The sequence below is a fragment of the Silurus aristotelis genome, assembly GCF_946808225.1.
Source record: "Silurus aristotelis genome assembly, chromosome: 2".
NCBI lineage: Eukaryota > Metazoa > Chordata > Actinopteri > Siluriformes > Siluridae > Silurus > Silurus aristotelis.
The window spans coordinates 18,246,670-18,270,331 of NC_139575.1; the positions used below are offsets into that span (position 1 = coordinate 18,246,670).

Here is a 23,662-nt window from a genome sequence, read left to right on the forward strand (position 1 = left end):
GAGCATGGGTGGATAGAGGTGTGGCGAGCTCTGCTGCTTTATCCTCAGTGCAGTTGAGCAGAAGCTAATACTTTGACAGTAATCTCTGTCTGTTTCGTAAGTACACACACTTTTATAAAAGTAAAAAGTTTTAAAGAAAATATAGCTTAAAGTGGAAGATATAACTATGGATTCATCGAGCCTGATAATGGCGTTCAATATCATTCTCATTTAACAGCACTCGTAAAAATTCCGGTATGCTAAATGATATGCTATATGCGATGTAATAACCTAGAATGTGTCATAGTGTTAATGTACTGTATAAGCGATCAAAGTAAAGCAAAGCAAAATGTAAACTGTCCAAATATCAAGTTGTGTTAATTATCTGTCCTTGGCTTTTGAGTACAATCATAAATTATGGGTATTTCTCTTACACATCAACACACCCATGTTATAAAGAACAAGCCTAGTAGCCTATATGCACACACACATACTTTTCATGGCCACTATATTAGATAAACCAAATATTAAAAAGTTTTTTATTATAAAATCATTTTCAATACCAATATACCAGTACCTTGAATAACTAATATGTCAATATCAGTACTAAGATTCACCTCAGTATTAGTACTGGTATAAATAGATACCAAAAAAAAAAAAAGCTCACGAGCATACACTTCCTGAAATCTGACATTGATGCATTCCTACCGAGAATTGCTTTCCAAATAAAGATAGCAGCAAAAGAGGAAGGAAGCAGGAGCAGAGAGATATGAGACAGAACAATAAAAAGCAGATTAAGAGGGCAGAAAGAGAACCTGCAATGTAAAAAACTGGCAAGAACTTTCCCTCTCTCCTCACTGTTCATTGATTAAAATGCTGGAAAAAAACATTGGGCAAGGATCTTGCCAGAAGATTAGCATTAAGGAGGAGTTTGCAAAGCAGACACAGAGATACAGTAGTGGGAGGTTGAGAGTACGAGTGAAATCCACCCCTGGTTCATCTAAGGCTCTTTCCAAAAACCCAGTAGTCAAAATCTGTTTGAGGTCTGGCTTGATATCGACTCACTGCCTGCCAGCCAATAAGACATCTCGCTTGTGCTCTGCTGATGGAACAGCCATCTTAATGGCTAAAAGGCAAGCAGTCAAACGTGATAACATTATGGACTGCATCTACAGAATATATACAATTCATGTACGATGAATATTAAATTAATGTTATATTTTCAGTTTTTTTAATTAGTAAAACAAATAAGCATTTCCATTAATTATCATTCTGAATTAAAAAACAAAACATAAACACTAATTTGAAAAATAAACAACAACAAAAAAGATAAAATGTTGTTTTTTTTTTAGAAAAGTAAATTTCCTGTAAAGCTCTCAAGTGATTTGGGGTTGAACTGTAATAATTTATCAAAATATATAAAAATAGCATTAAAACTATTGTTCATAAGCATAGACTGTACATGAAAATGAAAGAGGGGAAAGGTAGTTTTCAAGTGTCTTTCTTTTTTTAATAATTGTACACATTTATTGTACAAGTCAAATGAATACTCAAGATAGGCTTTAACTGTCTGACTGTATGGAGGGATGAAGGAACAAATGGGCAGATAAATAAATAAAAAGTTTCCGATGTACCATCATCACTGGTGTGTGGCTCGGTTCCGTTGTCCACCTCATCAAGGGTGCCTGGTTCACTGTGCGGGCTATCACTACACACACACACACACACACACACACACACACACACACACACACACACACACACACACACACACAGAGCGCTGTCAATATAAAGAAATTCCTACTATAAAATAAATAAATTATTTCCATTTTCAGTAAAACCACACTGACAGGCAAAAATCCATATTTAAATATTTATTCTCTGCATTTAAACTTTTAATACTATTTGGTGTATGCTTGTGCCACTGCTATAAACAATGTGGTCACACAAGCAAATGTGACTCCAGACTTCACACAAATCAGATTGTTTAGTTTTCCTTTGCAATATAGGTGTCAGTCTAATGCTCAGATTCAGGAATTGAATTTAATTTGCCCTGCTGTCTGTCTGACCTCAGTGTTCAGTGAGCGCTTGTTCACCAGCACTCTGAAAAGGGCTTGAGTTTCACATCCACTACCATCAGGGTTCCTTGAGCATTTTTATAACACAAGCTAATAAAGTCACCGTTTCATTTGGAACATAAAATTCAGTCAATTTACTAGTGCTGGATGTGTACAAGCATAAATAAACCCCGGATAGTGAGGTTCAAAGAACTCTTCTACTGCACTTGAGAAAAGCTTCAAAAGCGATTGATGTATTTACGTAAATAGGGATATATGAACACCTGGGATCCCTGTGAACAAAAAGAGGCTTGACATTTTTATGCACAGTGCAATAAACCTGCACCCTTGGGCGGCATACAACAATCGAAATAATACAGATTTCACCATTCTGACTGTGAGCATGCTCACTATAGTGCGCATCCATCGAGTGCTAATTAGCGTTATTACTTTAGCTTTATTTACTATACTGTAAAGCATGTTAAAATAATATTGTATTACTGTTTATCCTTTTTTTGTTATGTGACAATTAAAAAAATTGCTTAAAAAATTCCCAAATACTCTTTGAACTTGGTTACTAGTTACAGTCTCGTTAGCATGCTAAATGTGGTAGTATGCACTAATTGATACACACAAAATATAAATGGAGGGGAGAATTCTTTGCGGTTAGAGTCAATATTCTCTTCTAACAGTATGTTTTTTGATGTAGAAACTCTGTTTGCATTTTGAGTTGTAGTGTTCTCTAATCAAATATTATTTCAAATGTAATGTCTGCCCAGCAGCTTGTTTTCCTTTTCAATATTTTAATTACAAGAAGACTTCAAATTTGTGCCAACAAATTTTATATGATTTATAAGACAGCTTTTTGATTGTGTTCCGTTTAAGTTGCTATAAGTAGGACATCAAGGTGCATCTGATATTGTTTAAACACACATACCATAATTACTATCAAGATCACGATGCATGAATCTAAAACACACTCAGCATCATGCTGAATTATTTGAAGCCCATTGCTTACCAGTACTCCTCTCCTCCAGTCATGCACTTCTCATATACCGGACCCTCGAGTTCCCGGTGACCTGGAAAGATGGCCTCACTGTGAATGATGATGGTTTTGATGACTTCGTTCACGTGGGCCTGACAAGCCACAGGGTCCTGTCCATCCGGGATGGGCATCAGAGTGGGGCCGAAGCAGATGGCCAGGTTGTAGGGGTCCATCATATTCTCATCGCTGTACTGTGACAGACTGGTGGAGGTGGAGTGAGAGAACAGATACATGCAGTGATTCAGTCTATAAATAGTGTTTTCGGTCATACAGGGCATTTTGAAAACTCAAATAGTAGCATGAAATTACCGAGTCATAAGGTTTGAAGTATCAGTTTAACTGTTAATGTTGAGAATTCTACAGCATTTGTAAAAAATGTGATGCCTAGAAACTGACCACAGAAATGATAAACCTTTAATTATAATGATATACTTCTCATAAGAGTCTGCCTGTGCAAAGCAGAAAATAGTATTGTGAAAAGTGGCACATGGCTTATCTTCAGGTTATACTGCCATTCTACTTGTTTGTCAGATTTATGCATGTACTCTATGTATTTGGGCAAATGCTTGTGGACACCTGACCATAAGATTTGTATCTGCTTTTTGAAAACACCAGATACAAATAATTATAGTAATAATTATCTCCACTCTACTGGGAAAATGTTAAACTATACTTTGGAGTGTTTTGTGCAGACTTTTGCTCAATTAGTGAGAAAGTCATGTGCTGATGTCGGGTGAGGAGGCCTGGGGTGCGCTCAGTAAACCAATTCATTCAGAGGTGTTCATTAGGGTTCAGGTCAGAGCTCTATAGCAAGCCACTCAAACATCTTCCACTCCAACCCATGTAAACTGTATCCAGAACTTAATCACATTTGTATCTGTTCTAAATGTAAATCTAAATATAAGTTATTATGGTGTTTAAAATTATGTAAAACATCAGAACACCAAACGGAACTTTTGCTATGTTTCCACATGGACGGTTTCAATTGACGGATGTGTGCATCATGGTGGATTTCGGTGCGTGTTAAATTTGCCAGCCCTAATATATATATATATATGTATGTTCTCAAGGGACAGTAGTATAGAAATAAAACTGAATTTCCTATTCATTATGTTCATGTTTTTGTCTGCTTGACAGAACAATAAAAATTTGTGTATCTTGTTTTAGAGCAGTTAAAATTTGGTGCTTTGAGTACAATACTCACATACTGACCACTGAATGTTCAATATGGCACTTTATCGCAAAATAAATCTCCCGGGATTTGAGAATTAGAATTGTTGCTCTCCACAAAGATGGCCTAAGCTATAAGAAGATCAGTAACACTCAGTTACAGAAACTGAGTTACAGTGGACAGGGTCATACAAAGGTTTTCTAAGACAGGCTCCACTTTGAACAAGGGTTGATATATATATATATATATATATATATATATATATATATATATATATATATATATATATATATATATATATATATATATATATATATATATATAGCTTAAAGTAAAGATAGGATTGTTTCAGTTTCTGTCAAACTGACACCACAAAGTCATTTGGATTTAACATGTAACTACATATGAAATCTATGCATGTACATTTTTATAAAAATTTCTCTCATTTCATTCTTTATGTCATTATTAGAATAAAATTCTTGTAAATTTACTGACAAAGTTCAAGAACTGCCATTAGTCTTCTGTTAAAAGTTCGTTTTAAAGATTATTCCTTTAAACAAACATGATGAAATTCATGTACTGTAAATGCTACAGATACAACTGATAGAGACTACAGTAAAAATGCTTGATTGCCCTTTAACCTCTGGACCTGTCTTCAGTAATTTATCCAGTTTTTCTACGATCTGCACTTGACATGTATGATTTACGAACCTTTCCTTCTAATGTTGTGTGTGTCAAGTTCTTATTACATCAACCGGACGAGTACATTTCCTCTGACAGACAAGTTAATAGCATGCACTTAGCCACAATTTCCAGGTGATAATTTTGCCAAGATTTAATGCACACTTGTGCTGAAATCCCACGCTCACACTTTGGGTGTATGAGCACACAGATAGGTGTTCATACACCTAACTCATGATTCCTGGTGAGGCAGGATGTTTTCAACATCAATCATTCCATTTTCTGGCATTCAAGGTGTACCAGCAATTGGATTTAGTCAATTCTATTCCACTGTGACATTATACTGCATCCAGACACCATTGTAACTAAACACTACTGAAAAAAGTCTTAAGTGTAAGAGAGCTGAATATGCTTGGAGGCCCAGTGAAGTAAAAAAGCACATAAAAATAGAAGCTGTCCGGATACAAATTCAGGATGTAAAAAGGATTTTTTTTTTGTTCTGCAGGGGAAAGGGTGCAGAAGAAGCATTAATAATGGTATAATAAAAGAAGACAGGTATAGTTCAGCAGAGAGCAATGGCTTTTCGCTGGCATAAATAAGTTCTAAGTGCTGCAGACAACCAGACAGGGCAATGAATAGGACATAAACAGTAGAGGCTGTTCAATAACTCTGTATATAATGAATTACTGTGTGTTTGAATGTAGTTATTCATGGACCTGCTGATTTACTACGCAACCAAGTCCTTTACATACAGAACACAACACAGAGACATGTGCCACACTAATCACATATTTAGTTAAGTCAAGAAACTGAAAAGACTCACTGATTGAGGAATGCAAACAGGTATCTCATGACGATGATGATGGTACGTGAAAGAGTGACTATGATCTGCTGAAGGTGATGGACTCTTTCAGCAGATGACTCAAGCTCTGAAACAAACACCCAAGTGAATATATTTTAGACATCATGTTCACCTGACCAAATCACTTTTTCAATGAGGATGTATAAGGTGCAATACATTTTATTTATCATTGAATTATTACTTACTAATGGTGGAGATGAAATCCAGAAAGCGTTCCTTAGGGAAGAGTGGATTCTCCAAACCTCTGAAATACAACTTTAGCACCCCTGCCACTGAGTTTATGTCATGATCGTTCTGATCGTCGATAAGTGGATCTTCGCCTAAAAGAGGAAACACTCTGTGCGTTCATAATTCATAAAGCTATACATGTGCAGAAGTTGCTCAACAGCAATTTCCTGCTGTTTATCCATTTATGTTGGGCAAACATGAAGGGGTTGAGTGCTCTGAATAAATAAATGCATAATTCACAACAAGACACCACTGAAACGTATCTGAAACGCGGCCAAGAAAACAGAACCATGACTGAAAATCTTTTTTTTTTTAAAGAAAACTACAAGGATTTATAAATGTCTTTCTTTGTCTGTTTTTGTAACGATACACATGATACAAGTTGATATATTTTTTTTTATGCAGCATTTGTAAACATTGCCTGTATACAGTATATGTCTTATGCTCTGCTATTCATTGGCTGTCAGTGTCATCAGAAACTTACCAGGAAGTGCTCCCTTACAGCAGAAACTTAATGATTTGCTTGTTTTCTGCAGCCTTTGTTAACACACTAGTATGTAAGTATGTTAGTATGTGGCCTATTAGCTTGTAAAGGAGAAAATAGTTTTTTAGCCCCCTCTAGATACAAAGAAGTGTGTGCTGATGAAATTTGATTATACTTTACATAAGCAGTATTTTATGGCAAATAGCCTACTTTATTGTCAATCCATTCATATTCTGTGAATTCACAGAGGTATCAACTCCAGAGCTTTGAATCAATATGCTAACTGTTACTCCTCTACAGTTTACTTCTTTATTAAGAAAGCATATTCTTATCTAACCTAGGCTACCACGTTAAAGAAAAGAAAAGCAATCTAAAAAAAAAACAATTACGTGCACTTCCTCCCCTGCATACCCACCTCTCTCGAATGAATTTTTTATATCGTTGACTTCCACCTGAGAGCCAGGAACGCGGAATATGCCTTGCTGCTGCAGACCTAAAATAGAATGCAAAAAAAAAAGAAGAAGACATCAGAAAGAGTCAGGGCATAACACTTTCTTTCCAAAACACCAAGCAGGCAAATGCAATATGGTTGTAAGGTGTATTTCTTTTTGGATGAGGCAGACTCCCCACTTAATTTTGAGGGACATGAGGCTTCTAAAAAAGATTCTCTGATCAGTTTCTAAGATTTCATTAGATATGGAATGCCAACCGGCAAGGCAGGCATGATTTGTCAGGTAGCGTGGACAGACGATGTAATTGGATAAAGGAAAGGAAAGGAAATAAGAATGGTTATCTGACTTATAAGCCTACGTCACAAGAGAGAGGAGTTTGAAATGAAACTCTGTGAGACTGTGTTGGCCTGCTTATGTTGTTATTTGTTGAAACATATGGATGTGCTGTCCTGGGAGAAGTAAGCATTGCACACTTGCTGATATAAAGCTCGGTCAAGGTTATTTTGCAACTGGGAGTTAGCAGATATGCAATAAATTGGACAGCTGGCCAGCTTTACTGCTGCCTAGTGTTCACAATAATATGCCATCTAATTTACTTAATACTGCCTTCCTTTTTATTGCCCAAAGGACACAGATTACTAAAAAATAAAACCCCAACTTTACCAACATCAGAAATTAGCAGTGGCAATGAATCTTGGAGACACTAATAAAAATGTCCTTACTTGTCCAATCATAACTCTACACTCTTCAGCCAGCAGTGCTCAGAAACACTGCTGGCTGAAATTGTTTGTTGACAGAAAACCCTTTCTTAAAAATACTATATTCCAGAAACAAAAATCAATAACTACACAAAGTGTCTCATAGAAACCAAATACAGCTTCTTGTATCTTTATCAATCAATATCGCTGAATCCATCCATTTCACTGCAACTGTCAATAATAAAAAGGCTTCTACTTCTGACTTTACCTTAGTCACAATCCAACAGATGGCATACTGGGAGAACTGTCCTACAAAACCTTCAATAATCATAAAACTTTCAGCAGCTGCATCTACACAGATGAGCATTTAAATTAGCATCTGTGATAAATCTACATATCTTTCACCCTGCTGTTCAGTGTGCATAGCACTCTCCATGAATAATAAGAAGGAGCAGTTACACTAAGAAAAATAAGAGCCCACTTATAGCCAATAAGAGCTTCTGAGCAGCGCAAACAAAACCTGAAACCTAGATCTGGACAGCTTACCATACAGATTGATGTATCTAATGCAGCTTTCCACCACAAGAGGAATAGGCTGGCCTGAATCCTGAAAACAGAGATAAAAAAAAAAAACATATGGTTTATAATGATCTAATAATAGTTTTTCTTTACCTGAAATAGTTGCTTAAAAGAAGAAATATATATATATATATATATATATATATATATATATATATATATATAAGTCTATTCATGCCTATTGAAATTGCAGATTCTTGTGATTAGGAAATAAAATAATAAATTAACCCACAATAATTCAAATCAGACTTTTCCCATCTTAATGTGATCAACAAAATTCACATGAAACCTAATTATCAGAAAAAAACTCCAGAACTCCGGAATCATTTCATCATAAAACCATGAGAAAGAAAAAAAAAATCAGCTGAACACAAACCTATAGCGTGATGCTTCACTATTCGTTGAGTGATTAGCTGGTTTTATCTTATTTTCTTTTTGCACAAAACATACATTACAGAACTATTACCCAAAAAAATCTACCCTGACCACAGCACACTTTTTTCATGGTGATCCATGCTACATCTACATGTTTTGAAAATTCACTTATTCACCTATCCTGTACATGTTTCGAAGAAAACATCTGATCTTCATTCTGTGTTAACCAGAGTCACTTTACTAATGAGGGGTACAAAAAAAGCACATGACCCTTTATAAAAGGGTGTAATGATGCATGAAACCTGGTTGTTGTATTTTTATTTCCCTAAAAAGGTTTCTATTGGATTTTGTTGGTAACTATATCACATTATTGGTAGAAAGAAATCTGACACAAATAATTTCTATTCATTTTTCCATCACAAAAACCTGCAATTATCACAGATTTATACACATTTTCTATCCACTGTTTGTAGGAGTGCATATATATATATATATATATATATATATATATTTATGTATATAAGAAGGTATGTATGCATGCACCTATATATGTATTTATGTGTGTAGGTAGGAGGGTAGTATGTACCTAAATACACTGTATGGGCAAAAGTTGGACACCTGATCACAAGGTAGGTATGTGATTTTTTTTTAACATCACACTCCACATTTAGTCCCCAATTACTGTTATAATTACTGCATGAGCATGTGGAGATTTGTGCTTATTCATGCACAAGGGTGTAGTCAGGTATTGATGTAGGGTGAGAAGAACTAGAGTGCATGTACTCTATGTATTTAGACAAAAGCTTGTGGACACCTGATCATAAGATTTGTATCGGCTTTTTTTTTTAACACCTATTTTACATTTACACCCAATTCACTGTAAAATTATCTCCACTTTACACTCTGGTAAAATGTTTCAATATATTTTGGAATGTTTTGTGCAGACTTTTGCTCAATTAGTGAGAAAGTCAAGTGTTGCTGTAGGGTGAAAAGGACTGGAGTGCATTCAGTGTTCAAAGTAATCTCAAAGATGTTTAATAGGATTGAGATCAATGCTTTAAAGCAGGCCACTTCCACTCCAACCAGTGTAAACCATATATTCATGAAGCTCGCTTTGTGAACGGGAGCAATGTAATGCTGGAACAAGTTTGTGTCTTCTAGTATAAGTGATGTGAAAATTAAATGCAACCACATCCAAAGACAATTGTTTGCTTCGAACCTTCTGGTAATAGTTTGGGAAAGAACCACATATGGCTGGAAAAGACAAGTCTTCCAATACCTTTGTCCATATAGTATATGTATGCATGCATGGATTTTTGTATGTAGTTGCAGTATGCATGTAGGTAGGTATGTACCTCTCTCTCTCTCTCTCTCTCTCGCTCTCTCTCTCTCTCTCTCTCTCTCTCTCTCTCTCTCTCTCTCTCGCTCTCTCTCTCTCTCTCTCTCTCTCTCTCTCTCTCTCTCTATATATATATATATATATATATATATATACACACACATATACACACATGTATATATGAATGTATTTATGCATAAACTAAGGCTTTGAGTTCTGTAAGTTTGTTTATTTGAATGCACTCACATGTACATGTATAAAGCTATGATATAACCAAATTTAAAGTTTTGGGGTTAAAGCATGCAAAGTAATTACAGAAAAGAAGAGCACATTAGGCACATCTGTTCCCCAACAAATGTTCATTTCCAATTAAAATGGATTAAATGTATTAAAACATATATTATAACTGAAAGGCCATTGTGTTTGTTGTTTATTCTATTTCTGTGTCTGTCATCAAAATAAACAACAGTGAATTGTTATTTGATAAATATTATAAAAATCCAGATTGGACAAATAGAAGACAGATAGAAATAGCAAAAGACTTTTGTTTTGTGTTAATTGTGTCACTGCTAGTTTGTAAATTATCTTTATTTAATAAGTTGCTTTTTTTAAAATAAAGAATTAACTTAATGTATTTTAATACAAATCAAACAAATATATTGCTAAATGAACTAAACTGAAAAAAGGGTCTGCTTTTCAATAAACTAGGCTAGGAATCACTTAAGACATTTACAGCATTTGGCAGATGCCCTTATCCAGGGTGACTGACAACTGAGCACTTAAGGGTTGAAGGTGGGATTTAAACTCATGATTTTCTGATCAGAATTCCAACATTTTAACCACTGAGCTAGCACTTCTCAGGAACTGGGAAAACTGGGAGTCCAACAGCGCCTTGGTTTGCTTTTCATTTTTCTTGTCTGGATTTTAAAACATTGATCGAATAACCATTCAAGTTTTTATTTTTACAATTCTTTTTTTGACACCGAATAGAATGAACAAAAACAATACTCAGACCACAGAACTCACTTTTGATTAGACAAGTCAGTTTCTCCATTTGTTCCACAGATGCATGAAAAAACCAAAATTACACTTTGTTTTTTTGCTCTGTGCTAATGTACCTGGTGGCGAATACGGGTATTCCTTCTTCCCCTAGGACAGAAAGCAGTGGCAAGAGGAGCAGAGGGGTGAGAAAAGCAAGACAATCACAGATTAGGAAGAAAACGACAGGATCGCCATGGAGACGACACTGTCGTCCTGAATCTCGGAGCGATTGCTAGAACGGTTCAGGATGCAGCACAGGGTGGCTTAGTTATAATATAAACACAGCTAGTCCTGCTTGTTTAAAAAAAGAAAAAAAAAAAGCCCATTTCTGTATGTCTACTGGTGTTCATGTGTGAAACGCCACCCTTACAATCTGCATCATAACTGCCAGGAGAAGAAGGAGGCATGAGTTACAGGAAGGCACAGAGGGAGGGAGCTAGCGAGCGCTAAGAAAAAAAGGATGAACAGCCTGCGTGCCACAGTCAGCCCTCCATTCCAGCAGAGAGTGCTGTCTATAACAACATGGTACCTTAATGAAGGTCTCCATATTTCCGTTAAACAGCTTATGATTATAGACGGAGCGTGGCCGGGGTTTCCGTAGTTTCTGTGGTTTTGGGGGTAGGGTAGGCGGTCTGGGAAATGGATATGGCAAAAAGGAACAAAAACACACACACACATTCACATAACAGCATACGCAGAGACATGTAACACCATGCAGTTTACCTTAAACCTAACATCTACCTCAAATCTAAAGTTCACCTCAAATTTAAAATCTACCTCAAATCTACAAATCTCATGAAAATGGTTTAGTAGCTAATAATGTTTAAATATGTAACATTGTTGTTATGTTTTACCTTAATGAAGAATAATTATCTTGTTAATGACTCCTAATTAGATTCATACCAACTGTAAAGAAGGTTTGTGTTGCCCAAGTGAAATAGCTTTTACAGCAGCCTGCTACAGAAACACACGCTGCGCATTGAACACTCGATTGCTTCCTAGATTTGCAACAGCCCACACAACCTGATACAATAACACACCGAGCTGCACTTAGCTGTAAATGCCAGGAAAACTACAGTGCCAGAGCTTCCGTTTAGCTCGAGTTGTTCAACTGTGATAGTGTTGATCATCAAAGTTATACATGGGTCAATCCTTCTGAGCTCTGACCTTTTTTTTCCTCCCTGAAGAAAACCTGTCACACTAACTACAAAATATCGTTTTAGACTGCATTCATCCATGCGCATCCGGAAGTTTTTAAGCTTAACAACAAATACTTTGAACTTTTGAAAAATCAAATGCACAAATTTCATGCTGGAGAACATCCTGAAAAGGAATTCATGTTATTTATCTTGATGCTTTCATAAAAGCAGCTATAAACAGTGGTTTGCTCACAAGCATCTCTCATTTCTTATTTAAGTTTATATGAAGGAAAAAAAAAAAGGCTTGTCATTTTACTAAGAAAATGTAAAGTGCTAAGTTGTCTATCCTGAAGACCTTCAAGTATTGGCTTCACCTGTGACTTTTAAAGCTCTGGCACTGAAGACTACACATCTAATTGGATCCTAAACATCTCCTTAAAGCTTCACCATATTGCACACGATCACCATACAAGACCCTTAAATGCAAGTTGTCACTATACAGTAATGTATTAGAACAAGTGCGGTGAATACAGCATATAAAATGAATGACTGCCATTAATTCTTTTTAAAAGATTGACAGCTGTAAAAACATTAACAGAAGTTCACAATACAATGTAAACTTTTCAGAATTGGCTATCTGTCTATAGTCATAGCCGCTGAACAGTAAATGTGCGCCGTTGAGCAATGGTATGTGCTGCAGCACTTTGCTCAGCAGTTTAAGCAGGTTTTAGTGAGCACGTGCACAGATGGCGGTTGACATCTGCTTGTCAGCGGATGCTCTTTTCACTCTCTCCCACTATCTCTCTCAAACTTTCGTAAAAACTGGCACAGCTTTTCTAACCCTACTCAGGGAGAGTACTGAACCTGCCAATGACAGCTTGGGGAAAAGACCTCTTTGACGGCTGGGCAATAACTCAGCCAGGGAGATGAGAAAATAAATATTTCCAATCCTTTCATTTCTTTCTCTTTATCACTGTCTTATTTGGGATTCTTTGTGCAGCTGAATAAAATGCAGATGCAAATTGATTAAGACATTTTTAAAATAAAAACAAAAAACACCACTAATCGTACTGCATGCTTTAAAATTTTAAAGCATTAATTCTTCTCATTCCTTATTAATTCCAAAAACATTATAATACTACTGTAATGCTAAGTACTTATATGAATTTATATGAATTTTAATAAGCTATTATCATCAAATAGTGAACAATGCACTGTGTATACTGTTGGTTAGGCATTAAGGGGAATGTCATCATTAGCGCTGTGATTATTCATGAAAAAGGAAGGACGGAAAATAGGAGTAATCATTTAACCATGAAAAACTTGATTATTTAGCGTTTTCTCACATGAAACCTTATTTCAATCAGGAAAACTGCTTGAAAGAACTTACCTCGTCGTTCCACACTCGGCCCTTTCTCCTGCACAAAAAGGGAAAAGAACTATTATAAGACCTTGTGCTCTCAGCTGTAGTGTTTTGATGAATTGGGTGTGGGGCTTTAGTGATAGTGAGCCAGTCTATAGAGGGAAAGATGAATGGGTGAACGGCAACCCTGAGATTCAGACAAAAGAGTGGTGTGGTCGCTGTAGAAACCTTCACGGATCCCTGTGGGGTGCTAGACGGCTTGCAGGGGTGAGAAACGGGAACGTCTGCATGTGTATGTATGTGGTCAATTAACTGTGTTGCATGTGACAGCACATTGAGTTATTTGTGTGAGACATGGTAATGTGACAGACTTAAAAAACAGGGTTTTGAGGAAACCGACAGACAAACACACAGTGCGTCTGTCACATACAGTTCCCGCAGCTATTACTGGACAAAAATTATGCAAATAGACAAAGAGGATGCTTCGCCTAACTGAACAGTGGTACACAAGGGACTTATCTCTGAATGAATCCAACAGCCATACAATGAATCAAAGATTTTGAATAAACTGTTGAGATTTAGCTTTAAATAAGAATAATCTAGGACATTATATTTATTTTAGAACTTACAGTATAACCAGCATTAACTTGTGTGACATAAGACAAAATGGAATGTATCTTTGTCTATTTATTCTACTACCAAATGTGTTTTTTTTTTTTATTATTATTTTTTATACTCTGAGTGCTATGAAGCATTCATGTGAAGAACGAGTGCATTTCCTGTCTGTTATTTCCCAGAGAAGTAGCTTGGCTGAAGCACCGAACTAATACTTCCTTTATACTGTGTCCAGCCACATTCACCACTTAATGTTCTCTTCATGTAATTCCATTACCATGAAAGCTCCAAGAGACCGACTTGGATAATTGTAGTCTAAATAATTCTACTTCTGGGATTTTGCGTATCTGCTGTGAATTTCATTGAAGTGATTTTCTTAATATCTAGCCAAGAAAGAAAAAAAAAATCAGTAGTTGCTGGTTAAGAAGGAAGCTAATTTTAAACATCAATTTACTTTTCTTTTTAGATCGCTGGAGCTTGTCCAAGGTAGCTTTCCACTTTTGGCCATGTCCATAAACATGGTGGTGACACCAGCTGGCATGTACCTCATCAACCGTGAGGACATCACTACAGATGAGTGCACCTAGTAAGCCAGATCATCTAATGCATCTAGGATCAATTAGGTGAATAATTAAAAACAGGGGTTGTACCTGCAGCCACCATATGTCACTCAAACACACACACACACACACACACACACACACACACACACACACACACACACACACACACACACACACACACTTAGCTTGTGGCCAAATCAGAACCCAGACGTCTAGCCCTCCCTGTCTGGTCTGATTTGGTGTAATTGAGTGCTGGGGCTGCTGGGTAGCAGGGGGGCATATTTGTCTGGGAACATCCATACGCATAGGAGGTCTCAGCTGGGTTCTCCCACACTGCGCCGCCATTAGATTAAGACACTGTGCACCAGCAGCTGCCCGACCGCTCATGCTGATTGATTGGGTGCAAACTGCCCATAATAGAGCTGCCAAAAAGCAAGATGATGGTTTCTCTCTAAGGGCACCTACATCCTTAAACTACAATGGCCTGTAAAATAGTCAAAATAGTAAAAAAAAAAAAACAAGGAAAGAAAATTTTGAAAATGCAAACCAAAACTTAACACACAACAACAAAATTAAGCAAATATTTAAAATAATATTTAAAATAAACCCACTACAGCATTCATGTAAGCATTAAAAACACATTGGCACCCATTCCTGAATCATATTCTGTAAATAGGGTTTCATTAAAAACTGTTTGATAAATTTTCCTTTTTTTTTTTATTGAAAATTAAAAATGTTGAAAAAATGAAAATAAGAGAAAAAAATTACATTTTAAAATTTTAAACATTAAATACTAAATGTTATCTTATAACCTGCGTCCAGACCATTTTTACAATTACATTTAATTAAAAAAATACAATATTCATTAAGTGTATGTTGGATAAGGACCTACACGTTCTGTTTTCAGTTTAAATCAGTTCATGCTCATTTGTTTGTTGTGTTTTAGGTTTTGTTGGTGTATCATCTCATTTGCTCTTAGATTTTTGTTTTATTTACATGTTTTGCACTTACACCGTATTACCCAAATTAATGTATTAACCCTTTTCTAACACCCACTTGATTAGACTTAAGACATGGAGAAAAGAGCTATCACTCTGTTCTTATCACCACCATTTTTTGAACAACAAACAGTCTTTTAAAAAAATCAGGCCGGAGAGGAAGCCATTTAACAACAGCCTTCATTAACGCGCTTGCTCTCTCGGAATGATGTGATCTTAATTTGACGTGATCCTGCAGCGACCAAAGTCACAATGAGAGACCTTTGCTCGAGGTCTGACATTTGGCATTTAGCGTTCGTTACGCAAGTGCTCACCTTCCCCCAGTGTCTGCTTCAGGAGGTCGTGCTTGGCCTGCAGTTTAATGATGAGGTTGCTTCCGTTCAGGTACTCTTTAAATTTCTGCACACAAAGGAGAAGACATTAGGGAGCTAGTAGTTATAATGCAACCTGACAGCGAGTGTCAGAATGAAGTCGCTCGCTGACAGAAGGTTTTTTTTTTTGTATTTTGCACACCGATAATTAAATTTGTTCTCTAAGAAGTTTTATTTCCGTTCTTTGTTGTTGTTGCAGCGCATCGTACTGAGAGCTTTATGATTTCATTTACGATATGAGTACAGTGGATAGACTTTCATTTTCAACATGTGGGCTCAAGATACTATGTACATGATTAGATTACAAAAGTGATACTACATAGTAAATGAAAAAAGCCTCAAGTTATTTATAGTTATCATTTATATTATATACAGAACATGTGGTCCTCAAAGTGTAGCATCTAAAATGTTTATACTTTAGTATAACCGATTAGTATAGTATAGTATAGTATAGTATAGTATAGTATAGTATAGTATAGTATAGTATAGTATAGTATAGTATAGTATAGTTTTTTTTCCTGTTTAACTAGTTAGTTGGATTGAATGACTTACAAGCAGGGCTGATAAATAAAATGGGGCTGATAAATTTAATGAAATACAATGTAATATAGATAATTATGAATCAAATAAAAATTGTAATTAAAAAAATAAAAGACAGAATTATATGTTCAGTAATGGGAAGATCTATTCTCTATTCATACCTGAACATACAGCATAACACAAAACATATAAATAATTAGCAGACTATATAAAAAGTTAGTTAATGGACATAAATGAAATCAGTGCTGAGGAGACCAAATAAGGGAATGCAAAAATGGTTTGAGAACCCTGCTGTATACTAAACTCCCTGAACTAAATAATACTCATTTTGAACATCTGGAAGAAAATGTATTCAAATGTTGGCCAGACTCTGTTCAACACTATCAACACTGTCCCTCACACACTTTTGAAATATCTGTCCTGAAATATCAGGGCCAGAGGTGAGAATTAATGAAGTACAAATGTTATTGTGCTAAAGTAGATTTTTCTAGTATCAGTACTTTACTTCACTAACCCAGCCATTATGGATGCACAAGCCAGTGCACTCTTCGTGCCGGTCCCAAGCCCGGGTAAATGGGGAGGGTTGCGCTAGGAAGGGCATCCAGCGTAAAACATGTGCCAAATCAAATATGCGGATCACAAATGAGAATTTCATACCGGATCGGTCGAGGCCCGGGTTAACAATGACCGCCACAGTTATCGTTAGCCGACAGGGTACCTGTGGAAATTGGGCTACTGTTGGCCGAAGGAGGAGAAGGAGAGGAGGAAGACGTCTACAGAGACGGCAGGGAAAGGAGCAGTGCAGGAGAGTGGAGGTTCGGGTTGGTACTTTAAATGTTGGTACTATGACGGGTAAAGGGACAGAGGTAGCTGATATGATGGAGAGGAGAAAGGTAGATATGCTGTGTGTTCAGGAGACCAAGTGGAAAGGGAGTAAGGCCAGGAACATTGGAGGTGGATTTAAACTGTTTTATCATGGTGTGGATGGAAAGAGAAATGGTGTAGGGGTGATTCTGAAGGAAGAGTACAGTAAGAGTGTAGTGGAGGTGAAGAGAGTTTCTGATAGGGTGATGATCATGAAGGTGGAAGTTGAAGGGAAGATGATAAATGTCATCAGTGCCTATGCTCCACAAGTTGGCTGTGAGATGGAGGAGAAGGAAAGATTCTGGAATGAATTAGATGAAGTGGTAGATGGTGTACCTAGGAAAGAACGATTGGTGATTGGGGCAGACTTTAATGGGCATGTAGGTGAAGGGAACAGAGGTGATGAGGAGGTGATGGGTAGGTATGGTTTTAAGGAGAGGAATGTGGAAGGGCAGATGGTGGTAGATTTTACTAAAAGGATGGAAATGGCAGTGGTGAAAACTTATTTTAAGAAGAAGGAGGATCATAGGGTGACGTATAAGAGTGGAGGAAGGTGCACACAGGTGGACTATGTGCTATGCAGGAGATGCAACCTAAAGGAGATTGGAGACTGTAAGGTGTTGGCAGGGGACAGTGTAGCTAGACAGCATCGGATGGTGGTCTGTAGGATGGTTTTGGAGGCAAAGAAGAAGAGGAGGAGAGTGAGGACTGAAAGAAGAATAAGATGGTGGAAACTGAAGGAGGAAGAGTGTAGTGTGAGGTTCAGGGAAGAGGTCAGACAGAGGCTCATTGGTGTTAAGGAGGTGTTGGATGATTGGGCAACTACTGCAGGAGTGATGAGGGAGGCATATGAGGAGCTGTATGAGAGGTTGGACACTAAGGAAGGAGAAAAGGATTTGTACCGGTTGGCCAGGCAGAGGGACTGAGCAGGGAAGGATGTACTGCAAGTTAGAGCAGTAAAGGATGGAGAGGGAAATGTGTTGACTAGTGAGGAAAGTGTGTTGAGAAGGTGGCGGGAGTATTTTGAGCAGGTTGGATGATGTGGAGTTGGTGAAGCAGGAAGTTGATAGGATTAGTAAGGAGGAAGTGAGAGCAGCGATTAAGAGGATGAAGAGTGGAAAGTCGGTTGGACCAGATGACATACCGGTAGAAGCGTGGAGAAGTTTAGGAGAGATGGCAGTGGAGTTTTTGACCAGATTGTTTAACAGGATTTTGGAAGGTGAGAAGATTCCTGAGGAATGGAGAAGAAGTGTGCTGGTACCGATCTTTAAGCATAAAGGAGATGTGCAGTCTTGCAGTAACTACAGGGGAATTAAATTGATCAGTCAAACCATGAAGTTATGGGAAAGAGTAGTGGAAGCCAGGCTGAGAGAAGAGGTGACCATCTGTGAGCAACAGTATGGTTTCATGCCGAGGAAGAGCACCACAGATGCCTTATTTGCTTTGAGAATGTTGATGGAGAAGTATAGAGAAGGACAGAAGGAATTGCATTGTGTATTTGTGGATTTAGAGAAGGCGTACGACAGAGTGCCAAGAGAGGAGTTGTGGTATTGTATGAGGAAGTCAGGTGTGTCAGAGAAGTATGTGAGGGTGGTGCAGGACATGTATGAGGACAGTGTGACGGCAGTGAATTGTGCAGTAGGAACGACAGACTGGTTCAGGGTGAAGGTTGGACTGCATCAAGGATCGGCCCTGAGCCCTTTCCTGTTTGCAGTGGTGATGGACAGGTTGACGGACAAGGTCAGACAGGAGTCTCCCTGGACTATGATGTTTGCGGATGATATTGTGATTTGTTGTGAGAGTAGGGAGCAGGTTGAGAAGAGCCTGGAGAGGTGGAGATATGCGCTGGAGAGAAGGGGAATGAAACTCAGTAGGAGTAAGACAGAATACATGTGTGTGGATGAGAGGGAGGGCAGTGGAGTTGTGCGGTTGCAGGGAGAAAAGCTGGAGAAGGTGGAGTAATTCAGGTACCTGGGGTCAACAGTGCAAAGTAATGGAGAGTGTGTTAGAGAAGTGAAGAAAAGAGTGCAGGCAAGGTGGAGTGGGTGGAGAAGAGTGACAGGAGTGATGTGTGATAGTAGGGTATCTGCAAAAATGAAAGGGAAAGTTTATAGGTCTGTGGTGAGACCTGCGATGTTGTATGGATTAGAGACAGTGGCATTGAGTAAAAGACAGGAGGTGGAGCTGGAGGTAGCAGAGCTGAAGATGTTGAGGTTTTCGTTGGGAGTGACGAGGATGGATAAGATTAGAAATGAGTTTATTAGAGGGACAGCGCATGTAGGATGTTTTGGTGACAAGGTGAGGGAGGCGAGATTGAGATGGTTTGGACATGTGCAGAGGAGGGACATGAATTATATTGGTAGAAGAATGCTGAGGATGGAGCCACCAGGTAGGGGGAAAAGAGGAAGGCCAAGGAGGAGGTTCATGGATGTGGTGAGGGAAGACATGCAGGTAGTTGGTGTAAAAGAGGCAGATGTAGAGGACAGGGTGGTATGGAGACAGATGATCGGCTGTGGCGACCTCTAATGGGAGCAGCCGAAAGAAGAAGAAGAACTTTACTTCATTATTTATTTTTCTGACAACTTTTTACTTTTTCTCATGCATTTTTAATTAATTTTAAAAAGAAATATCTGTATTTTTTTACTTCTTACATTTTTAAACCAGGCTTGAAACTTTAGTTTTATTCTATTTGCTGACATGATCAATATTTTTTCTTCTTATTGTGCACTGTTTTCAGTCCATCAACCTATTTCTTGTAATTTTTTAATCTACCACTTGTGTCATTTCCTGGCTATTACACACCGCAGATGTAGGCTAGCCTGCAAAGCGAACAACAAGTAAGGCAGAAGGCAACAAAAAGTATGAGGATGATACAGAGGGAGACAGCGATGTAAACATGACTGAGAACAGAAACATTCCTGATCACCGGATCATCATCATCTTTGCTCTGCTTGTGTTCTATATAGTGGTTGTTCAGCCTGCATACATTCATTAGATAACAACATTAAAAATTTTGTATTTAATATGATGTAAGGTCTAGTTACCAGCGTGACACTTTAACAGGTAGTAGTAATGGCTACTTTATATGTCAGTGCCTGTCTGACCTCTGATCAGGGGCATGGGGAAGACTTTCTAGAATTAATGAATGTAAAAGAAAAAGAAAGCAAAGAAATTAAACATACTGTAATATATATATATATATATATATATATATATATATATATATATATATATATATATATATAAATATATATATATAAACACTAGTTAAGGGAACCCCGCTGGAAATCATTATCAATAAAACTACTTTGAAGTAGATCAGGTGTCTGACTCACTGTGAAATAGAAGAGCTCGGTCTCCTGCTGGTTGGAGCGTCTTTTAGCGATATTCAGTTTGCTCATGTAGCCTTCAGACGCCACTGATTTAACAGACTCTGTGGAACGGCTGTGTTGGAAAGCATCAGACACGTCAAAGTCCTCCACGGTCAGCATGTCCTGCAGTGTCTGCATCGTTGCATCCAGAGTCTTGCGTACCTGAGCAGCATAAAAACACATAATTTAACAGCAACAATGTCACTCTTGAATCTGTTCTGTAACAATAAATATATCCTGTCTATAAGTTAAGCCTGATATGAAATTATATTACATTTATATAGCTTACTTTATATACTTGTGCAATTATCATTAACACATAATCTAGATGTGATCTGTGTAACCCTGTGAAAATTAGCTATCACTTTAGGGGTCACAGAGCTCCTTACCATTTGCACATCTTTTGGTTAACAATTCAAATAAATAAACTTGCTACTGGAAAACCACTACATGTACTGGCACTACTAAAAGATACAGGATTCTGCAGGTATCTACACTAATGTACTTTACACAGGCTTTAACGAAAGACACGTTACACATGGTGTAACGGGTGAAATATGCTGCGCTTCCTTTAGCAGCATAGCGGTATTTTGGGAATAGCATCCCGCCGCATTTTTCCGCTATTACTGCGTGTGTGGAGACCGAGGATTATGTCCTTATTATTTTCCAAATGTGGAATATAGTTAAAACCTGAGTTCTCTCGTATAAAGTAGTGGACCACAAATTCGTTTAGTCTCTGCCTCACACGTTGAGAGCATTAAAAATATATTTTTAAACTTGAAAACATACACAACAATGCCATGGGGTATAAAAAAATAGAGTTAGTGCAGAGTCATTCTGTACCGGAAATAACATAACGTTTGTTTTGCTCATGCACGAAAACGCTTAAAAATCAATAGTGCTAGCCTTAGCCGCTAACCAGGAAGTGGCTAGCGGCTAATGCTAGCGCTTGGGATTCAAGATTTTATTTTTATTTTTTTACTTTTCATTTCACTGCAAGATGTATCCTGCACAGAAGTATGTTTGTGATAAAAATATTAAATCTTGAATCCTAGCGCTAATGATTCTTTAACGTTTTATGTCCAGCTTCATAAATTTCTCTTAATCCTGACATTCCACACATCGATGGAAAGAATAAATGAAGGGTGGAAGGAATGAAGACATTTATTAAAGTCTGCTGAAATAAGCAGAACAGTTAAGTATATCATATATTTAGAAAATTAAATATATTAAATGTAACACACACACACATCTGTATTACCCAAATTGGGGGGAACAAATGTAAACTATTTATTACTATTTTTCCATTTATTTAATTTTATTTATTTTATTTATTTTATTGCTAAATTTAATCAATATAAAATCAATAAAAAAGTATATTGCCTTAATTTAATAAAAATTTATATAAAATATAACTTTATATATAATTTAACCGAGCAGACATTTTATTCAATATTGTTTTAAAAATGTAAACTGTTCAAATGTTGATTATTACAAATATTAATAATAACAAATGGTGTTAAAAAAAATGTTTATGTTTTGCGTTTCTTCCCCACCTCGCCATGAATTTTGTGTACCGTTACAAAGCTAACCTCAAAAAACATTGTTAATATCTTGCATGTCTTGATATTATTATTATTATTATTATTATTATTATTATTATTATTATTATTATCATTTCATAATTAAAAAAGTAAATAATTACAGCTAGTGCACGCTATATGTCATAATTCCTAATGCAAAATTTTACATGTGTGAATCTGGTCATTTTTCTATCATAAATATGACAAGCATTCCAAATTTGAATTTAAAAGTCTGAAAGAAGACAAGAGGACAGTAGTAGAGCAAATGGCAAAAATTATCAGGGTCATGCCCAAATATTGCATGTATATTTATTTATTACACTGTCACAGCATATATACTAAGAATGTGAGCAAGAAAAAGAGTGAGGCCTTGTCCAGTCTTCGTTTTATTTCTCACTTTTAATGTTACCCTGGCAGCTACAGCTTTTTACATCCACCTAGAAAATTCCAACATCACAACCATAAGCCTAGCTCTCTAAAACAGCCTCCCAAATGACCCTGGGGTGAAACATCACTCATGTGATTTGCTAAAAATGAGCCCTGTCTGAGTAGAACACAGATGATATGTAAAACTGCCGCAGGACACTATTGTGAAGCTCACAGATTAATGTGGCATATTCCCCTCCTGACACAGATCGTCCATTATGGCCTGGTTACGAGACACACAGCGATAAGGGCCGGATGGAGCCATCAATACATGCAGGTTGGGCTATTATAGAGTCGATTAGCATCTGCGTACACTTTGCAGGAAATCACAGCATGTCGCCTTCAAATACCCTTCCGCAAAGAAGCACTTTTACGAATTCAACTCTTGCATTTGGAAAAAACAACGTTAATATCAGAAAGAGAAAGCCAAAAATACACCATGTTCCCACAGACAACGAACTGAATCTTGGAAATTAAATCAGTGTGTCTGGTAGTGTGATGCATCCTCCTGAGTTCTTCAGAAATGATACAGCCTGAGAAACTTTTCCTGAGTAAAGCTAAGGGGTTTCAAAAGCAAAATCTTGCTCAAAGGAACTGTCAAAAAACAAGTATCTCCACAGTGAGCAGTCTTAATTGAAAGCCACAGCCTGGATGTTTTTGTCACCAATGTAAGCTTATTCAGTATACTGTGAGTACAAAAGAAAAAATAAATAAGCTCTCTTAGGTAACTTATTCTTTTAGGCTATACAAATGGGGCTTCAATTTAAAACTGGATTTCATAAAGACACTGAACATCTGAACAGTGTCTCAGCTTGCCTTGGCCTTTTATTTAGACTTG

At 37.1% G+C, this 23,662-nt stretch overlaps 1 protein-coding gene across 2 annotated transcripts in view; it reads right to left on the reverse strand.

Moving 5' to 3' along the window:
• The window catches only part of srgap3 (SLIT-ROBO Rho GTPase activating protein 3), a 119,296-nt gene that overhangs the window by 13,176 nt on the left and 82,458 nt on the right, over positions 1-23,662 (reverse strand). Inside the window, exons 9-18 of one of the 2 annotated variants that reach the window (XM_083570729.1) lie at positions 20,780-20,977; positions 15,984-16,068; positions 13,521-13,548; positions 11,069-11,099; positions 8,204-8,264; positions 6,923-7,000; positions 5,981-6,115; positions 5,757-5,862; positions 3,055-3,282; positions 1,614-1,687 (exon numbers count right to left, since the gene is read on the reverse strand). In XM_083570729.1, coding sequence (XP_083426855.1) covers positions 1,614-1,687; positions 3,055-3,282; positions 5,757-5,862; positions 5,981-6,115; positions 6,923-7,000; positions 8,204-8,264; positions 11,069-11,099; positions 13,521-13,548; positions 15,984-16,068; positions 20,780-20,977 — 1,024 coding nt within the window. Of the gene's footprint in view, positions 1-1,613; positions 1,688-3,054; positions 3,283-5,756; positions 5,863-5,980; positions 6,116-6,922; positions 7,001-8,203; positions 8,265-11,068; positions 11,100-11,520; positions 11,624-13,520; positions 13,549-15,983; positions 16,069-20,779; positions 20,978-23,662 lie in introns of both variants that reach the window. The other variant, XM_083570728.1, reaches the window with a different exon arrangement.